This window comes from Heloderma suspectum, chromosome 7, assembly GCF_057233095.1.
Source record: "Heloderma suspectum isolate Gila_16-S chromosome 7, 16-S_ref, whole genome shotgun sequence".
Taxonomy (NCBI): domain Eukaryota; kingdom Metazoa; phylum Chordata; class Lepidosauria; order Squamata; family Helodermatidae; genus Heloderma; species Heloderma suspectum.
In genome coordinates this window covers 101599487-101620609 of record NC_139464.1, presented here as the reverse complement: position 1 = coordinate 101620609, position 21123 = coordinate 101599487, and the positions used below count along the sequence as shown (strand labels likewise).

Sequence of the window (21123 nt, the reverse complement as noted above, 5' to 3'; positions counted from 1 at the left end):
ATTCAGCCCCTTTCCAGATAACAGTTTGTGTGAATGCCTCCAAGTAATGCAGCTACTAGAGCATGGCTAGAGTTCTTCCCTATATGTGACATATTTCGCTGTATAAAAGCCCGCCCCACTGAAAGTTCAGAGCTCTCTGCCCCTTTGCTGACTGAGTGCCTTGCTGGCCATGCAATAAAGCAGTTTAGATCCAGAAGTCTTACCCGTGTCTAGTGTGATCCATTGTCTGGCTTGACAACAAACAAGGAGCGTGTTTCGCTCATATAACACTAATAACAAACCCTGATTTAAAATGGGTTTACAGAAGATTGGAAACCAGGTCCTATGAGGAATGGTTGAAAGAGCTGGGTTTGTTTAACCTGGAAAAGATAAGATTAATAGGAAACATGATAGTGGTCTTCAAATACCTGAATGGCTGTCAGGCAGAAGATGATGACATCTTCTTGTTCTCTGACTTGTTCTCTGTTGCTTGTTCTCTGTAGACTTGTACTCTGTAGACTTGTACTCTGTTGCTCCAGAGGGCAGGACTAAAACCAACAGGTGGACACCGCTGAGAACCAGATTTCAGCTAAACATTAAGAGAAGCTTCCTAACAGTGAGAGCTCTTTAGCGGTGGAACAGACTGCCTCAGGAGGAGGTGGATTCTCCTTCACAGGAGGTATTTAAGCAGAGGCTGGATGTCCATCTGTCAGGGATGCTGTAGCTGCACACTGCAGTGCAGAGCCTGCACTGAGGAGAGATTTGGACTAGCTGATCTCTAAGATCCCTTCCAACTTTAATGATTCTACAATCCTGGTTTGTTTGGGTACACTTAATCATAAACCTGGGTTCAGACATCACAAGATGCTATCCTTCCCTAGTTTGTTCACCCACTTGCAGAAAGGAAGGAGCAATGCTAGAGTAGACAGGCTACATCCAAGAGCACACAGCTTATTCACATTTATTAAAGCCAGAATTTTTGTGAACGAAGCAAGAGACTGGGTTTGGATACTACTTATTTCTATCCCACCTTTCCACCAAAAAATGACTCTCAAGACATCTAGTTTCCAAGATGAAAGAAGCTGATGCTAGCGAATGACTGTAACTTAAAATTATGCATTACGTTTGCTTGCACAACTGTAAACTCAGGGATAGTTATAATGACTTGCAAAACTGAAAAATATACATATTAAAAAGCTCACAAAGAAGCCTGTATTAGCAGGATAGGTTTTGAAATTGTGGATGCATGCACAAATCAAATGATTTGTAAAATGGGAAACCATGCAATTTGCAAAAGAGATTCCCAGGAACTGAAGTAGAATAAAGAAGTCAAGTTCACAGGATTATTTTTTGAGACAGATACCTAAATAACATATTCTGATTAAAATTTCATATCCATCTATTGAGAGAGAGAGAGAGAGAGAGAGAGAGAGATGGAATCAGTGTAAAAGCCATCTCACGGATGTGTTACAATTAGAAATTGTCCTAATTTCTACACACTCTCTCTTTATACATTATGACATCAAGTCCTCCAGTAACTACCTTTTGAACTATTATAAGTCATCCAACTACAAATCTGGTTAATTACTTTGAAATATGATTATAAATGAACATTTTGGAGAACAACAATGACACTACAGCTTACATTACCTTGAATGGTTCTATAAAATGATGAATTGACCTAAGTACACAAATATTATTTACCTTATTAATAAAATAAGGCAAGCTGCCCTACTTAATAAATGTTATTTATAACATATATTATTAATATAGTTATTATATATATTAACTATACATAAGGAAACAGTACTGAACTTCGTAAAAGGAAGATGCCTCATCATCAAATGAAATAACAGAACAAATACTAGGACCTTCTATTCAGGTGTAAAAGAGGATTTGAGGGCGCAATCCTACACAGGTTTAGACAGAGAAAAGGCCTACAACTTCCAGCATTCCCCAGCCAGCACATTATATTGTCAATAGCTAAGAGAGAGCGAGCAATTTCTGTGATATGCTCCACTTGTAACAGACAGATTTCTAAAAGCTTAGGATAACCTAGTGTTAAATGTTCGCCTTTTGAATGGGGCTGTGCCATATATTTAAGCCCCTATTTTAAAATGTTTGTGTACCTACATATTAGTCATTTCCCCCCAGGATGGTTCCACTTAGTCACTACTGACAAAAATCTGCAGCATCTTTACTAAATCTATCAGTCAGGTATCAGCAGGAGAAACGCTGGAAAAGATATATATTCCAAGAAGCAAGCTGTGGCAAGCAGGTAAATTACCAGTAGGCCAATTACTGTGACAACCCTACAGTTATGAGAAGGATTGGCAGGAGGTAAAAAGTCCGTGTGTGTGTGTGTGTGTGTGTGTGTGTTAGCAGTTCACTAGAATGATCCTATAATTCTGTTAAAAAAAAAACACCCAGCAGTGACTGAATAAAGCACTGAGACTTAGCCTTAAAAACAGAATATCTATTTTATTACTACAAAACCTCCCATCATGTATAAAATTGGGTAGAAAACTAATTCTTATGAGAAACAGACAAGCCTCTGGATGACCATACTGGAGGATGGTGCTGAATGCCTACTGTGAGGGAGACTACGGCATTTTTACTGACAGCCATTCAAGTTGAGAGTAATGTGGATTAATATGAGATGTATTTTTGATGCGACACATTCCCACGGTGACTTTTGTCAGCTTGCAAACAAAACAATGAGCAACATGCTCAAAAGACTAGCAGATCAAATGAGGATAAAAGGCAGACGTCCTTTTGCGGCAATGCAACACAACGCTATTGACAAGAATGCAAGCAAATTCAGGTGTAACCAGTTTGTATAATACAACTAATCCAATAAAAATCCACATACGTTTGCAAAATTACATAGAATAGTTTATGTCAGAACTAGCAATCAAGGGTAGCAAAACTAAACCACTAACGAAATGCAGTTACAACCTGCAAGTGCACATCTCTAGAACATTTTCAAACCTGCTTTAGGCCCCTTCCAGACAATGGGGGCAAAGCAACAAAAACTGCAACAGTCCGCACATACTGGAGGAGGAACAGGAGGTAGCTTTGCTCCAATAGAAAACAACTATACTGTGGAGAAGAGATCCGATGCAGACAGAATACAGCTCTCTCAATGGGTTAGACTTCAACTCCCACCATCACCAGCCAACATGGCCATGACTGAATAATTGCTGGGGAAATTCCCTTTGAAAACTTAATGCTGGTGGTAACGTTTTTGTATAACCCTAACCCCATGATTGACAGATGATAGATATAGTGATAGAGATGAATATACAGTCAGGGCCAGAAATATTGGAACAAGGATAACTGTTTTGGCAGTTGGCCTCTGTACACCACCACATTGAAGTTGAAAGGAAACACGCCCAGATGGGAGTGAAGTCAGGACTTTCAGCTGTAATTCAAGGGGTTTGACAAAAGTGGGGCACTAACCATTCAGGAAGGACAGCCAGTGGCATACACACACACCCATCGTTGGTGACTCATAAGTAATGGAACAAACCAACATCATTTCAAACTTAAGGATCGCCTTTAATACCTGGATGAAAATCCTTTGCAGTCAATGACTGCCTGAAGTCTGGAACCCACGGACATGACCAAATGCTGTTTCCTCCCTTGAGATACTTTGCCAGGCCTTTACTGCAGCTGCCTTCAGCTGCTGCTGGTTTGTGGGTCTTTCTGCCTTCAGTAAGTGAAAAGCATGCTCTATTGGGTTGAGATCAGGTGACTGACTTGGCCATTGAAGAACATCCCACTTCTTTGCCTTGAGAAACTCTTTTGCTGTATGTTTTGGGTCATTATCCATCTGCAATATGAGGCGGCGTCCTATCAGTTTGGCAGCATTCGGCTGAATCTGAGCAGGAAGTATAGCCCTATACACTTCAGAATTCATCCTGCTGCTTTATCAGCAGTCAGGTCATCAATAAACACCAGTGACTCGGTTCCATTGGCAGCCATACATGCCCATGCCATAACACTGCCTCCACCATGTTTGACAGATGATGTGGTATGCGCTGGATCATGAGCTGTTCCTTTCCTTCTCCATACTTTTCTCTTCCCATCATTCTGGTACAAGTTAATCTTGGTTTCATCAGTCCAAAGAATCTTATTCCAGAACTGGGCAAGCTTTTTTAGGTGTTTGCTGGCAAAGGCTAATCTGGCCTGTCTGTTCTTGAGCGTTACCAGTGGTTGGCACCTTGTTGTGAAGCCTCTGTATTTACTTTCATAAAGCCGTCTCTTGACTGCAGATGTTGACAATGACATGCCTACCTCCTCAAGAGTGTTCTTGACCTGGCTAGATGTTGTGAAAGGGTTCCTCTTCACCATGAGCAGAATTCTGTGGTCATCCACTTTAGTTGTCTTCAAGGCCTTTTGCTGTTGCTGAGCTTGCCATTAATTCCTTCTTTTTCAGGATGTTCCAAACTGCTGTATTGGCCACTCCCAATGTTTCTACTATCTCTGTGATGGGTTTATTTGGTTTCCTCAGCCTACTGATGGCCTCCTTCACTCGCATGGATACGTCTTTGGACCTCATGTTGGGAGTTCCACTGAACAGCTACCAAATGCAAATGTAACACTCAGAACCACCTCCAGGCCTGTTATCTGCTGGATTGGTCATGGGTTACCCAGGAAACAGGCCACACCTGGCCATGCAGCTGCTTGTCAGCTATTCGTTCCATTATTTATGAGCCACCAACAATGGGGGTGTGTGTATGCCACTGGCTGTACTTCCTGAATGGTTAATGCCCCACTTTTGTCAAACCCCTTGAATTACAGCTGAAAGTCCTGACTTCGCTCCCATCTGGGTGTGTTTCCTTTCAACTTCAATGTGGTGGTGTACCAACTGCCAAAACAGTTATCCTTGTTCCAATATTTCTGGCCCTGACTGTATGTATTTACTAATCTCTCCTAATTGAAAACTCTTACCAAATAAATTGAAAGAAAGTGGAGAGTCAACATTATTAAGAAATATCTGTGTACCATCACCCATGCCATTGCATATATTTCTACATCCACCACCTGGAAAGCACTTATAATCTGCTGTTTAGTTCTGAGACTTGCAGCAACTTTCCAAGGTCTCGCGGCAGAGGTAATTCCCAGACATGCTACCAAAGTTCCCTTTAACTGGATATGTCAGTTAGCATACAAAATATGTGTTCTACCATGGAACCATGGGCTCTCAGTTGTAGCAAGAAGCTATAAGTGTCTGCCCTTCCACTCTGATTTCTTCCAGTCTCTCTTTTATTTGATTTGGTTCCTATCTATCAATGTAAACAGATAGCAGCTGTCAAACCAGAAACAGCCTGTCACTAAGTGTGGACAAGGCAACAACCCACTAGCTGCAAGCATGAGCAGACACCCCCCCCCCCCAAATTACTTTGCAGTGGTTCTATGGCTGTAGCTTCTTTCTTTCTTTTCCTCCACTCAGGCCGCCCTCAAACTGCTCTTAGTTGTTGTTGAGCTCAATGTGTGAGTGAGTGCATGTGTGCATTTCTTCTCCATTTGAAACATAGCCAGAAGAGAGGGCAGGCAAGATATCCATGCAGACCACTCTGCATACCTCCCATATATGGTGTATTTTATTTATTTATTTATTTATTCATTCATTCATTTCATTTCTATACCGCCCAATAGCCAAAGCTCTCTGGGCAGTTCACAAAAATTAAAACCAAACAACACACAATAAAACAATTTAAAATATATAGAACATTAAAACCACAATATAACAATACAACCACAATAAAACCTAGCAGCAGTGCAGGAGTTTAAAATACAGATTTAAAACAGCAAAGATAAAAATTTAGAAAGCTAAAATGCGAAAATGCCTGGGAAAATAAAAAGGTCTTCACCTGGCGCCGAAAGGAATACAATGTAGGCGCCAGGCGAACCTCACTAGGGAGCTCATTCCAGAGCCACAGCAGAAAAAGCCCTCCTCCTAGTAGCCACCTGCCTCGCTTCCTTTGGCAGGGGCTCACGGAGAAGGGCCGCTGATGATGATCTTAAGGTCCGGGCAGGCACATATGGGAGGAGGCGATCCTTCATTGTATTAGGGTCTTGTCTCTGTACAGGAGTCCCAGCAGTTAGTTATGGAATGGAGTGTTCATGTAGGACGTCATAAACAATGGTCACTGACATCATCCAGGATTATGCCTGAATATCCTCCTGGGTATTGAAAAAGACTACTCTGACTTGGGTTACTCTGACTTGGGTTACCCCCACTTCACATATAAGCTGATCGGATCTGAGCTATCAATGACTGACGAAGAAAGAGATCTTGGAGTTTTGGTGGCAAATTCCATGATAGGCATAATTAGGAAAAGAATTGAAAATAAAACTGCCAATATCATACTCCCTTTATACAAATCTATGCTGTTCTGGTCAACACATCTAAAAAAGGATATTGTAGGGTTGGAAAACATGCAGAAAAGAGGAATTAAAATGATCAAGGAACTGGGGCAGCTCCCCTATGAGGAAAGGTTAAAACATCTGGGATTGTTTAGCTTAGAAAAGGGTGAGTGAGGGGAGAGATGTACAAAATTCTGCATAGTGTAGAGAAAGCGATAGGGAGGCATTTTTTCCCTCTCTCATAATACTATAACCCGGGGTCATCCTATGAAGCTGATTGGTGGAATATTCAGAACAGATAAAAGGAAGTACTTCTTCACACAGTGGTAAACGATGGATTTTGTTATTACAAAATGTAGTGATGGTCACCAATTTGAATGGCTTTAAAAGGCGACTAGGCAAATTCCTGAAAAAGAAGGCTATCAATGGCTACTAGTCCCGATGGCTATGTGCTACCTCCAGTATCAGATGCAGTATGCCTATAACATGGGTGGGAGGGTGCTGTTGCATTTATGTCCTGCTTGTGGATTTCCTGGGGGCAACTGGTTGGCCACTGTGTGAACAGAATGCTGGACTAGACCTTGGTCTGATCCAGAAGAGCACTTCTTATGTTTATGTTCTTATGATGCAGACAAATCTCAAACTGACAAATTCTAGTGCTTCTTTTAAGGACTGTCCACCATTCCAAAGCAGTGCAGAGGAATTTGGTGCCCATAACGTTCCATAGGAGTAGGGTGGCTTTGCTTTTTGTTCATCTAGTTTGCAGTTGCCTGAGAACTGAAATGGAAGTAGCTCTAATTACTGCATATTTTTGTTGTTCTCAGACTCACTAACCTTGCTTTCACCAAAACTCTTTACAATTTAACATAACCATGGCTAGGAGATTAAGAAGGTTCCACAGCTTGCGTAGTCTCTCCTCATCTCCCATGTGCAAATTCACCACCCTTTTGTCGGCAACCATGGTGCATAATTAGGTCTGCACCAATGTTAACAGTAACCATAGTAATCTTTAAGCAAGCTTTGTAAACCAGGCTGTAAACCTGTTTCAAAGTGTGCTTTAACCCTGACCACGGTTAGTGTTAACACTGGTGCAGACCCAGCACAGCACCATGGGTAGAAAGGAAAGAATTTGCTAACAAAAGTGGAGGTGACAGTGGGAGGAGGCACATGACACTGCAGTCTCCTAACCATAGTAAGGACAACTTTGGTTTGGGTCCTAAGAATGGAATTCTGTTCTGAGGTACCATCACCTAAATCATAGCATTCAACATGCTTCAAATTACTGTTGTGCTTTACATCACTTTGCCAATTTAAGTTTCAATCTATCCTTAAACTAACATTGTAAAGTCATGGAAGTCTATCACATCCTGAAATTCACTCAATATTTGTTTGAGATTATATTTACTAAACAAATGATGGATCAGTATGTCTTTCTGTATGGAGGACATCACATCCAACTATCATATCAAAATAAGTTATGCATGATCAGAGTAAAATGTATCATGCGTCCGAAAAGGTAGGATAATCTGATAATTGTGTGACCTGCAGGAATATCACGGTAACAACGTTCCACACTTAGGAAATTTTTTTCCCTAGCGGCAGAGAGGAGGCTACTAAAACAGTTCATGTCTTAATCCATCCTTTGTTGACACCTGCAGCCAGCCTTTTTTTCCTGGAGCAACAAGGCAACAGCGAAATAAAGAAACAAGTCCTTGCAAAATGAGGCAGAAATGTCAATCATAGAAGAACTGGTTGCTCTACATAATTCTAACAAAACAAAACTTCAGCATCCCTATGGGACTGGAGCCCATAATTTTTATGACTTAAGTGGGAACAAGGTCACTTACATAAAGCTTGAGTTCACTGCAGTTATAAAGTATGTGTTCACTTCTGAAATATAATTGCACCAGATACAACTATATGATAAAGGGTTCCTATACTTCTGGCTTCACAAATGCAGCATCCATAGGCAGCATCACACCTGTGGGGACATGCCCTAGTGTCCACGAAGCTCTCGTTGCCCTTGCTTACATGTCCTTGGCACCCATCCTCCAGAGGGGGTGGCCATTTAGAATCCCCAAAATGCATTACCTGACATCAATGTCGGGCAATTCATTTTGAGGTTTGGGGAGCATTTTAAGGTTTGGGAATTCTAAAATGGCCATTGCCTCACAAGGAAGGCAGCTAAGCAGCTCCCACACAGTCGTGCTGCCACCTGCTCAGGTAAGGATGTGGGGACGTAAGGATGTTGGGAAAGAAGAGGTAGGAAGGAGGGGAAGTGGAGCAACTGGGAGGAGGGAAGGAGGAAAAGCTGGATAACCAGGGGCACCAGAGGGAGAACAGAATGATGGGGAGGGGAGAGAAAGTGGGTGGCACAGGCATCAGTAAAAAGAGAGAGCAGTGTGTGTGTGTGTGTGTGTGTGTGTGAGAGAGAGAGAGAGAGAGAGAGGAGGAGGTACCAGAGAGAGAAAGAGAATAGGATGCCAGAAAGGAGGGCACAGAACAAGACAGACAACACACACACAGAAGACACACATACTAGGTAAGAACTGGAATGAGTAAAATGGACCTTCTTGAATTTTCATAATTTTAAAACATGATTTCCCCCTCCCAACCATCAAATAACAGATCACATCTGCCTCCATGGACTGAATCATAAATGTCATGTATCTGGCACTTTCCAATGCCACCGCAGCACAAAAACATTGATCCAAAGCATGGATCTTTATGGAGCCTCATGATATTTACAAAGGATCTCCCCGAAGACACAGTTTTTACTGTGAAGGCTGTAGACCCCAATATAAACATTGATATGATGGTGGTTTGGGGGACTCTGTGTAAAAATCATGCTAATTTAAGATCATGCCAATCTTAATTTTACTGGATCAGATTTTTATGCAGACCCCATGGAAATACAAAGTGTGTGTGTGTGCGTGCGTGCGTGCGTGCGTGCATGTAAAAGAGGGGGGGAGATGCGGGGTGGGGGGAGAAGAGTAACCAGGGAGGAGTGCCCATGGCACAATTCCAAATATGCCTACAGGCCTAAAAAGGTTGGGGCCTAATTCAGACGTAACAATGAGCCATGGTGTAGGCTTTCACGGTTTGTTTATCATTATGTGTAGACCAGGAGCTCTGTCGTCTCTCTCCCTAGACAAGCCAGATTCATATGCCATGGTCTGTTATTGGCTTATGACTCTGGCTTGTTCCCCTGCAACCCTGTCTTATTGTGACATCTGAGCTAGGTCACTGGATTGGATCCAGACTTAGGGTGCAATCCTATGGCTGCTAGTCAGGGACTAAACGGCCATAGGATAGGTCAGTTCCTGGGAAGTGACCTCGGAGCCTGAACTCTGAGGTTGGTTCCCTGAGAACCGACCTCCACGCCCTCCCGCGCTGCCTCACAGGCAGTGCGGATCGGCTCCGCGCTCGTAAGAGCAGTGCAGAGCAGCAAAAATGGGGAGTTCCAGGGGTGGGGAGGGCAGAAGTGCCTTTCCGACGCTTGCTATGCGTCATCTGGCCTCCCCCCCCCCCCCGCTCCGACTTCCAGCGGCTGTGAAATCGGCTGTCTAGCTGTGAATGCAGGGTGGCTGAAGTGTGGAGGAAAGGATCCCCTCCGCGCTGCTCCTGCCCTGCACTGGATTGCGCCCTTAATCACACTTAAATCCCATTGATTTCAGTGGGGACTAAGTTAGCTATAACAAGCCATGAATTAAGTTAGTCCTGATACGTATACAAATGCCAGAACAGTGAGGGATGGCTCAGGTGTCATCTCAGTCTAATATTAATCTACTTCTATAAAGGGTCATAAACACATAACTGGGCTTTATCTCACAACACAGCACCATTCAAGGAATAATTCACGAAACATTATTCCAACTCAAGCCCTCCCTAAACAGAAGTTGCATACAAGCAAAAAAGTATATGTTTGCTCTCTTCTGCCCAAACAAAGAGAACAGCTTGTGGAAGAACTGTGCAGTGCCAGAAAAGACAACTAATGCTCAACCTATTTTAAAGTATGACCTAAGCTGTCTTCCATATACACATACATATATACACTGAACCACTAGACTCCATCTTTCTCTTAAAATGGTGTTTTACAGAAGATTTGTGGTAACACATCAGTTTAACTAAATACAGTAGTTCCCAGCTCATACATAAACATTCATTAAGTTTGAGTTTTCCAGAGTTTAGCATAAATTGGCCTAGCAACAACCAATAGATTTAAAATCAGGTAGAATCATAGAATCATAGAATAGTAGGGTTGGACAATATTTTGCACACTCTATGTATTTCATGGTTAAAGATATATCACATTGTGACTAAGAACATAAGAAGAGTTGTGCTGGATCAGACTAAAGGCCTATCTAACCCAACATTCTGTTTCCACAGTGAAAAACAGATTTATTTATTACATTTATATCTCGCCTTTTTTCCTCCTTAAGGAACCCAAGGTGGCATACATAATCCTCCTCCTCTCCATTTTATCCTCACAACAACAACCCTGTGAGGTAGGTTGGGCTGAGAGTCTGCAACTGGCCCAACGTCACCCAGTGAGCTTCCATGGCCAAGTGGGGACTAGAACCTGGATCTCTCGACTCCCAGTCCAACACTCTAGCCACTATACCGCACTGGCTCTCATGCCTATGAGAAGCCCACAAGCAGGACATGAGCGCAACCGCAGCCTCCTACTCGTGTTGCCCAGCAACTGGTATTCAGAGGCCTCTGATACTGGAGGTAATATATATCTATCATGACCAGCAGCCACCGGTAGCCTTATTATCCATTAATTTGTCTAATCCCCTTTAAAGACATCCAAGTTGATGGCCATCACTAAATCTTATGGTAACGAATTCCATGGTTTAACTATGCGCTGAGCGAAGAAGTAGTTTCTTTAATCCAGGGGTGAACAACTTGTGGCCCTTTAGATGTTTTGGCCTACAACTCCCATCATCCCTCATCATTGCCTATGCTGGTCAGCTGATGAGAGTTGTAGGCAAAAACATCTGGAGAGCCACAAATAGCTCATCCCGTCATTTAGCTTCATTTGATGACACCAAGTTCTAGTATTATGAGAGAGGGAGACATCCACCCTATCCACTTCTCCACACCATGCATAATTTTATACACCTCTATCATGTCCCCTTTACTTGGCCCCCATATCCTTTTTTTGGTCACTGCCAGCGTATAGGTAACATTAGGGTTTTTGTGTCAATGTGCATCATTTTACACTTGCTTACATAGAACTGCATCTGCCATTTTAATGCCCATTCCCCCAGTTTGGAGATACCCTTTTGGAGATCCTATATCCTATATTGCCACCCTAAATAATTTGGTGTTGTCAGCTAACTTGGGCACCTCACTGCTCACCCTTAACTCCAGGTATTTAACAGATACTTAACTAAATATTTAACACTCCAATACCATTTTCTTTTCTTTTTTCTTTTCCTTTGGGAAGATGTTTCCTTGAGGTGGAATCTGTGGAACATATTCTTCAGTTCTGTAATTTTTATGCTGACACTTGTGAGCAAATGATTGCGCCTTTACTGGCCACACAACTAGGAATGTCAGCTCAGTTTTATGTTAAATACTTGCTGACAGACAAAATCCCATGGGTGTTGTTAGAAGTAGCCAAATGCATATCAGTGGCAGTGAGAATGCAGGAAGGATCATTTAATGCTGGAACGATAATTTGCGGGGGTTAGCCTGTTTTGTATGTATGTATATCTGAGCTGATGGTACTATACCATTATTTTTTGCTTTTATTTAAAATTATTGTGTCTTGATTGGTTTTATTTCTGGTCTGTTGACTAAAATAAATAAATGCATTTTCCAAATTCTTCTACAATTCCAGTTAATCGCTACTTGGTTTCTCTTCTCAACAGAAGATAATTCACTTAAAATCAAGGAATGAATAAACAGGTGAAATAATACAAGAAAATAAAAGTCCAATTACTTGCCTAACTTCAAAAAATGTTGTTCCTTCAGCCATATTTTCTGTTTCTGACTTCCTTATGAATTGTCTACATTTTTAATTACTGCAATAATATGAGTCATATGGAGCTCTCTTGTGATGGAAGTATTTTAAATATTTCTCTGCCTTTTAGTACTCGGCAAGTTTCAGCTTGATAAAGCTTTAGATCCAGTGGACAATGAAAGTCTCATCCAGTTTATTAAGGTTATTCAGTTTCAGTATTGTATCATGTAACTAATGCTTTTGACAAAATTTGTTAGTTTTACAGCTCACCAATAGGGCTTAAAAGCTGTCCACATGTTGATATTTAATGTTTCCTGGCAATATTTACTTCTCTCTTAAAGTTTATATTGATAATTAACTTGCAGTGGCCCAAGACTTGACCTCTCAGTATCTAAATACTTACAATGGCAATTAGCTTTTACTGAGCCAGCACAGTAAGAAATTACAATGATATTACAGGGACATTAAGAGCACAATCTTATACCTGTCTACTCATAAGTAAGTCCTACTGTTTTCAATAGAGCTTACTCCCACAGAAACGTGGACAGGATTGCAGCCAAAAAATACTTTGGTAGACAGATATATTTTTGTACAGGATCAGGGGAACATGACCTTATGCTTTTTCTAACCATGAAACAAAACTGCCACCTGTGATTATTGCACCTTGATGTATTACACTTATGTGCACTATAATGTCAGAATTGGACACAAGAGTCCATCATATGTACATGCAGCAAAAGGAAGGTGTGTGCAATACATAATCTTGGATTGCACACTACTCATGGACTGCACACTGCACACATGGAATGTGTTCTACATGGTAATTGCCATGTTTAAAGCTGCCCTTACTTTGGCCTGAATGAGGAAGTTGTTTAGGCTGCTGTTTAGATCAATGTGGCAAACCTATGGCTATGGGCACGACCTAGACATAGACTTGAGCATATAAATTAAGTGATAAAGCCACATTAATTTATTTGGGACTTTAGCATGTTTAGGTTTCTTTGGATGGCAATATGCATTGAGGCATTCTCCTTGTGCCCACCCACTGCAATCTGCAGAATTATCGTTTAAAATTTTTATAAACAGCTCCTGCCTCCTATGCTCTGCCTTATTACCCCATGTAATGCTGTCTGAGATTTGTTTCATGACCTGCTTTTTATCTTCTAACATTAGATAATGAGCCATCAGTTGATTCCACTTGATGATGACCGTATGTATCACCCAAATGCAAGCCACTGCAAGCCCAAAGAATCAAGTAACTTATGTATTATCTCTGGAAATCTGTAATCGAGGTGGAAGTAACAATTACATGCTAACCACAATTACTCACTTCTAAAACTCTGCATGAAATCAAAATGAAATCGAAATCAGTTGCAAAGGGAATATAGTTTTCAGTGATGGGTGTTAGCACCACTTTCCCTAGTCCTGCAAACAGGACAGACACAGCACATTGCTTTCTACTACAGCTTCTACCATTGATCTCAGTGTAGCCATTCATTGCACAACAGTACATTCTAATTAGGCGTTAATAGAATCAAACTAATTTGAATAACATCTCAGACAAAGCCGCCAAAGAGAAACACCTCCCAAAATGTTATTACACATGTTGAAGTCATTTCTCACAAAAGTGAAAAGACAATCTGGAGTGAAAAGCATCACTAACAAGATACTGTTCACAATGCGTCTCAAAAGGTCAACGAGAGCTGCAGCTGCTCAGGAGACCTGCAATAAAGACAGCAGAAGGAAACCGCAAAAGGCTAGGCACTGCATTATTGATGCACAGTATGACCTATAGTTATAAAGAATAGCTCCACAATTTAAAAGAACGCCCAGCACTAGTTCCTTTCCAGGAGGTGTTTTACAGGTTATTCAAAATACTGAAAGGAGCCATTGATAAAAGTTTACAACTTGTAAGCATATCTTCCAAAACACTGAATCATTTAAAGACAGCAGGACTTGTTAACATAATAAATGTTCACTAACCATAAATATGGATTGATTGATTGATTGATTGATTTAACAATACTTGATTATTAAAGCATATGAACTGCCTTGCTGAATCAGACCAAAAGTCTGTTCTTCCAAAAGTAGTGAGTCAGATGTACATGGGAAACTCACGAATAGAGCATGGTGGAGATAACTACCTAACATTTGTCCCTAGTACCTGGGGTAATCACAAGTATACTACTATAACTGAGAATATTCCTACCAACATTTAACGCTGTCTCATTCTTTAGCATGAAGGGTTTTTTTAACTATTTAAAAATTATGGAACAGCATTCACAGCAAATTTGGTTAGAACCATTACAAGTTATTCATCTCCTCAAACTAATGTGCTGATCAATACATGCCTCAGAGTAAAAAATGGGGGTAGGGGGGCTTTAATCCTTTCTCCCTACCCACTGCAGTCCCAATCCAGATCAGGCCTCTGTGCTTGCAATATATATTGCCAAATAGTGATTCATTTACTTTACTACATCGCTATATGGAAATATAAATTGTAAGTGCAGGGAGCTCGGTCCAGATTGGGACCACAACAGGAAGAAAAGGGTTAAAGCTCCCCATGCTAGGGTTTCAATCCAGATTGGGACCCCTACTATAGAGTAAAAAAGGAAAAAAGATGGAGCTGCTAGCTAAAACTTTAAAGTAATATGTGCGTTGGCTCTCAAAATCAAATATACTTGATGAAGCAGGTCTTCTCTATGAAAACCCATATCAGAGGATGAAATCCAGCTGAAGTTAAGCACTTTTAAGTCCCTTTGATTTCAATAGGTGAGTCTTAAGAACATGAAAACAAAGAGACTAAAATGTGCTTAACTTTCATACAAATGATGTGCTTGCTTTTTCATGCCCTTAGATTCTGCCAGTGAACTTTATGATTACTTTTCTGCTACAACAGACGGGCAAACAGACTCTTTCAGAATTTTGTCCCTCAGGTTCAAGTAGTGTCTCCAAGTATTTCCGGAGACCCATTTAATTGGGAATGTGAACAATCCTCTTCCTTTTCTCTACCTTAGAGCTAGTGGTGCATTTTTCTAACAGCAACATCAGTGTAATCCTCATTAATAGAGCAAATGCATTTAGATACATTTCAGTAAACAGAATCTGCTGTGTTAATCATCTCCTCCTTCTTCTTCTACTACTACTACTACTACTACTACTACTACTAAAAAATAAGCATGTACGTTCACATTTACAAATTTGGGGCCTAAAATGCTCAGGTTGAAAAAGGAATTCATTAACAAAATGTTATATATTTTGCAGATCTGTATATTGCACATCATTGCAATTCTACATCAAGACACATCTGCTACAGCATATCTCCAAATAGATACAAGTGTTTATAGGAAATAACCCACTATTTATTTATCTCATTTATTGCTGAGAAAGTCAGGAAAACTTCCTCATATTGCTAATTTAACTGTTATTTTGTGCAGGCCTTAAATTTGAAGTGAATGAAAACTTTGAAAAGCTTTGAAAAATCCAGCCACTTATTAATTATCAGTATATGCTCAACATTCCAGTCATTTAAGGCTACCCAGCAGCAAAGTGACATATACCCATGTAAGTTAATTTGTCTTCCTCTGCAGAAAGTTTTCTGTGTATCACAATATGATTAATTACATTTCATTACAGCAGGGATGGGGAATGTGTGGCCCTCCAGACGTTGTTGGACTGCATCTCCCATCATACTTCACTATTAACTATGCTGGCTGGGACTCAAGGGAGTTGCAGTTCAACGACATGTGGAGGACCACAGGCTCCCCACCCCTGCACTACAGAGTTAATGTCAGAACAGACTGCACAGCTTTGAAAGTGTCTGTGACTGCTGTCTGAAACTTTCTCTCCGCCCCCAAATTACCATCTTAGGAAATTAGAAATCAAAGTGCACAAAGTTCATATTTGCTAGAGCCAACCTATTAAGCCAACAAACAAAACTTTCACCCACCATGATCTCCATCACCAGCTTCAGAAATGATTGCTTACCTGAAACTGATACTTTCATGATGGCCTCGAGGGGTCTGTTGTTGTCCAGGTCCCGGCTGAGCTTGAGTTCTCCAGTAGTAGAGTCCAAAAGCAGCAGGTTTAACTCATTGCCCTGGACAAAGGTGTAGTCAAGTTGGTCAGATATATCAGGATCATGGGCAGGGATCTTGCCAATCACTCCAGAAGGGAAACTGTTAGACTTGTTTGTGACATAATTGTTGAAAAGGATCTGGAAGTCTGGTAACATAGGCGGGTTGTCATTCTGATCTAGCAGGCGAATGTGCACAGTAGCTCGGCTCACAAGAGGGGCTGAAGTAGCCTGCACCACAATGACATACTCTGTCTGGCTCTCGTAATCCAGATCCATCAGGGCTGTGAGATCGCCATTAAGAAGATCAAGCTGGAAGACCTCAGGGATGTTGCCCTCCACAATCTGATACATGATCTGTGCATTAGTTCCCTCATCAGGGTCTACGGCACTGATTCGGGCCACGATGGAACCAACAGGGCTGTTCTCTTCCACAAAGATGTCAAATTCATCTTGTTCAAAAACAGGTGGGTTATCATTGATATCTAACACAGTAACCTGGATATCCACAGAAGCTTTTAGGGGTGGGCTGCCCCTATCCACAGCAAAAGCCCTCAGGCTGTAGACAGCCACATTCTCACGATCCAGTTTGCGCAATGTCCGTATCACCCCAGATGTGGCTTCAATGTAAAAATCTCCATCACCATCATCTCCACCCTGGAAGGTATAAAGGAGACGGCCATTAGGGCCTGAGTCACGGTCAGTGGCAGATACTTGCAAGACACTGGTGGAAAGCGGCACATCTTCAAAGATGGCACCCTGGTAGCGGTCACGAAGGAAACGGGGCACATTATCATTGGCATCCAAAATGAGGATTTCCACAAAGGTGGTGTCAGATTTCTGAGGGATCCCATTGTCCTGGGCTGTGATGGCCAAAGTATAAGAAGCTTGGTCCTCGTAGTCTAACTCCATTAAAGTTGTGATGGTGCCTGTATCAGGGTCAATGCGGAACTGAGGGATGCTGTCCTCCAGGATGTAAGTGATCCTAGCGTTCTCCCCAGTATCTTCATCAGTCGCACTGATGGTTACAATGGATGTGCCAATGGGCTTGTCTTCACTGACGCTCACTGTGTAATGGGAACTCTGGAAAACTGGTCGATGCGTGTTGGCATCGGTGACATTGATGAAGACTTGCACAGTGTCAAATAGAGTTCCATCTGAAGCAGTGACCGTCAGCACATACTGCCTCTCCTGCTTGTAATCCAGGGGCAAGGCCAGGGTGATCAGCCCACCTGCACTCTGACTGGTAATAGCAAAGCGGTTCCTTGTGTTGCCACTAGTGATCTGGTAGGTCACCACACTGTTGACATCCCTGTCCACTGCTGTCAATGTCAAGACACTGCTGCCTACTGCCGCATCCTCATTAAGCCTGAGCTGATAAACTTTTTCAGTGAAAGTAGGGCTGTTATCATTGACATCAAGGACAGTAATAGAGACACTGGCTGAGGAAATCATGACAGGCACTCCATGGTCCCTGGCCTCCACCTCGAAGTGGTAAATCTCCACAGTCTCCCGGTCAAGCTCAGCCAATACTGTAATCCATCCAGTGCTGTTGTTGATCTGGAATGGAAAACCCGTGTCCCCACCTGAGGACACCAGAGCAGAAGGATGTGACAGCTCAATGAGTTTGTATTCCAAGCGGGCATTATCCCCGGAATCAGCATCTACTGCCTGAATGTGTAACACTGAGTAGCCTACGGGGACATTCTCTAATACAGTGGCTTGGAAAGGGGTGCTTACAAAAATGGGGGCATTATCATTTACATCCAACACTTGAACGGACACCATCCCACTAGAATTAATCTGCGGAGGCCTTCCCCCATCCTGGGCCTTGATCCTCAGGGTGTATTCTCGAATAGCTTCATAGTCCAGGGGATTAATCAAGTCAATAGAGCCAGAGAAAGAATGGATGTAAAACTGGCCCTTGAGGTTCCCACTCACAATGCTATAATGCACCTGGGCGTTGCTGCCACGGTCTTGGTCAGTGGCTTGCACCTGGAGCACCTGGCTGTTGACTGGGCTATCTTCTGGGATTTGTACCAAGTAGCGTTTTTCACTGAACTGCGGGGAATTGTCATTCTCGTCTTCAACCGTGATATGCACCGTGACTGTGGCACTTCGAGGGCCTGGGTCTTTACCTTGGTCATTGGCTTCTACCACAAGATGGTATTCTGAGACCTGCTCTCGGTCTACAGGGGCACAAGTCCTCACAACACCAGAGTGTGGGTCAATCTCAAAGGCACACTCCCCAGCACCTGGTTCCAAGATACGATAGAGCAAGTTAGCATTGTCTGGGGCATCTTCATCTGTGGCACGAATTGTCAGCACCTCATAACCCACCTCTAGATTCTCTCGAATGTTCTCTCGGTACTCCGGCTGCTCAAACACTGGGCCGTGGTCATTGGTGTCACTTACAGTCACTGTCAGGAAGGTGATGGCTGACCGATGCCGTGGAGAGCCATGGTCCGTTGCTGTCACTTGAAGCACATGGGTATCCTTAGTCTCTCGGTCCAGACCACGGGTGGTGACCACTACCCCCATCTCAGAGTCAATAGAGAAGTAATCGTTGGAGCGCTTGTCAAAGAAGGCCTCCATGGAGTACGTCAACCGACCTGCCTCCCCCTCATCCGGGTCGTGGGCTTCCAGGGTGATGACCGCGGTGCCTGCAGGCTGGTTCTCAGCAATTGACACCTGGTAATTGGGCAGCTTGAACTGTGGTGGGCTGTTCACGCTCCTCATCCTCCGGGGGCCCCGGTGCCAAGCATCCCAGCTGCCCTCACTCCTTGTCCCAAACGGTGGGGGGCCTGCCTCCCTGTTTCTAGCCACCTCCAGCTTACCCTGCCCTCCTTCTCCTCCACCCACCACCTGCTTCACTCCCCAGATGCTGGGGCTACCTGGCTCAATGAGGATCTCCCCCTGGGTCCTCCTCAAGTGACAAAGAAGCTGCAGATGGCTGGTCCTGGAGGGCTGCTGGCAGTCAGCTCCTTCCCCCCCTTCTCCCTCCTGGCCCCCGCAGCTCAAGCCGCTGAGGCACCTGCAGCGCGGGAAACTTGTCAAAGCCATGAGGGCGGAGAGCAGCAGCCCCCCACCCGCCTCCCCGCCCTGCGGAGGCACCTGCTGCTTAGGGGAAGGGGGAGAGCAGAGCAGGGAGGGCCAATGCTGCCTCAGGGCAAGGCCCGGAAAGATGGAAAGGCGAGGCCGTGCCCAGCGCTGGCCGCCCGCCCCTTGGCGGGAGCCGCTGGGGCAGCCGGGGCCGTGCAGGTACGCGGCCAGGCGCAGCGAGAGGCGGGCGCCGCTGGCGGGGGAGGCCAGGCGCAAGCGGAGCGGCAGCGGGCTGCGCGCCAAGCCCGCGCACTCCACGGGCGTCTTCGTTCTCCTCAGCAGCCCGTTGCCCGTCACCTCCACGGCGCCCCTCAGCTGGCGGGGCGTCAGGGTCTCGTCCAGCTCGTAGAGCCACTCCGGCCCCAGCGAGAGGTCCAGCAAGTCCCCGGGGCGGCTGCCGACGCCGCTGGTGAGGTGCAGCTCCCAGCCCGCCGTCGCCGCGGGCACCAGCAGCGCCAGCCACGACAGCCAGGCGGCCCCCGGGAAGCGGCGCAGCATCTCCGAGGCGTACGAGGCACGGAGGGCGGCCAGAGGGCTTCAAAATCCATCCACCCCCCTGAGCTGCTCATCCGGCCTCGTCCGTGAGCAGCTGGCGGCTGGGAAAGGGCGGCGCGGCGCCCCGGCTCCCCCGGGGGCTCCAACGGCTCCGGAGAAGGGCCGGGCTGGCGCGCGGCGGCGGCGGGGCGGGCAGGGCGCTGCGGCCCGCCTGGGAGGTTCGTCGCCGGCTTCGGCGGTGCGTGCTTGCTACAGTCCAAAATGGCTCCGCGCCGCCACCAAAGCCTGCCCCGAGCGGCCCCGGCCCCGGCCGCGCCTCAGCCTGGGTGGCGCCGGCCCCGCGCGCGGCTCCCCAGGCCGGACCTCCTGCTCGGCATCGCGGCGCTGCCAGCGGCACCGGCGCTACTCAGACGCCCCGAGCCGCGGCGGCGCAGGGGAAGCGGAGGTCCGGCGGCGCCGCATAGGGCCGCCGCGGCAGCGCAGCCCCTGCCCTAGGGTCGCCTCCGCCCCTTGCCCCGCCGGGAGCGAGCGCCCCTTCAGACCTCCGGCCGTGGTCCTCCGCCGCGGCCAGCCGTCCTTCCTCCTCCCGCGCGCGGGCCGCCCGCCTTCGGCCAGGCGCGGAGCTCCCCGGCGATGGATCAGGGCCGCTCCGCGGGGCGCCGCCGGTGGCGCCCTCCTCGGCGCTACGGCTTGCGCCGCCGACCCGCCCGCACGCGCGGCGGCGGAGGAGCGCGCTCGCCCTTCTGCCCAGGGCGCGGCGGCATGTGCGCGCCGCGCCGGGACTCGAGCGGCCGCCGAAGTTTTGCCCGGCGCGATCGGCTCCCCGCGGCGCTCTCCTGCAGCGGCTCTCCTTCCCCCCTCCCCTCTCTTTCGGGTACAGCCGCTCCGCGGTGACGGAAAGGCGCTGCCTGTTAAAATCTCTGTGGAGACCCCAGATCGGGGGCTAACGCTGTCCCCGAGAGACCACCGGGCTGGCGGGCAGCGCCCGAGGCGGAGTTCCCTGCCTTGCGCACGCTGGGCAGCGGCAACCTGCAAGCGAAGCCGGGAGGGGAGGGAGGGAGGGGGGCGTGTCTGGAGAGGGGGCGGGGGAGGGGGGAGCGCACGGCCGCGAGGGAGCTCCGGC

General features: G+C 45.4%; 1 protein-coding gene across 2 annotated transcripts in view; it reads right to left on the bottom strand.

Annotated features, from left to right (window-relative positions):
- The window catches only part of CELSR1 (cadherin EGF LAG seven-pass G-type receptor 1), a 241644-nt gene extending 221578 nt beyond the window's left edge, over nt 1–20066 (bottom strand). For both annotated transcript variants that reach the window (XM_084810982.1, XM_084810983.1), the window contains exon 1: nt 16316–20066. In XM_084810982.1, coding sequence (XP_084667108.1) covers nt 16316–20003 — 3688 coding nt within the window. In that variant the 5' untranslated portion in view covers nt 20004–20066. The remainder of the gene's footprint in view (nt 1–16315) is intronic.
- Between the last annotated feature and the right edge of the window lie 1057 nt (nt 20067–21123).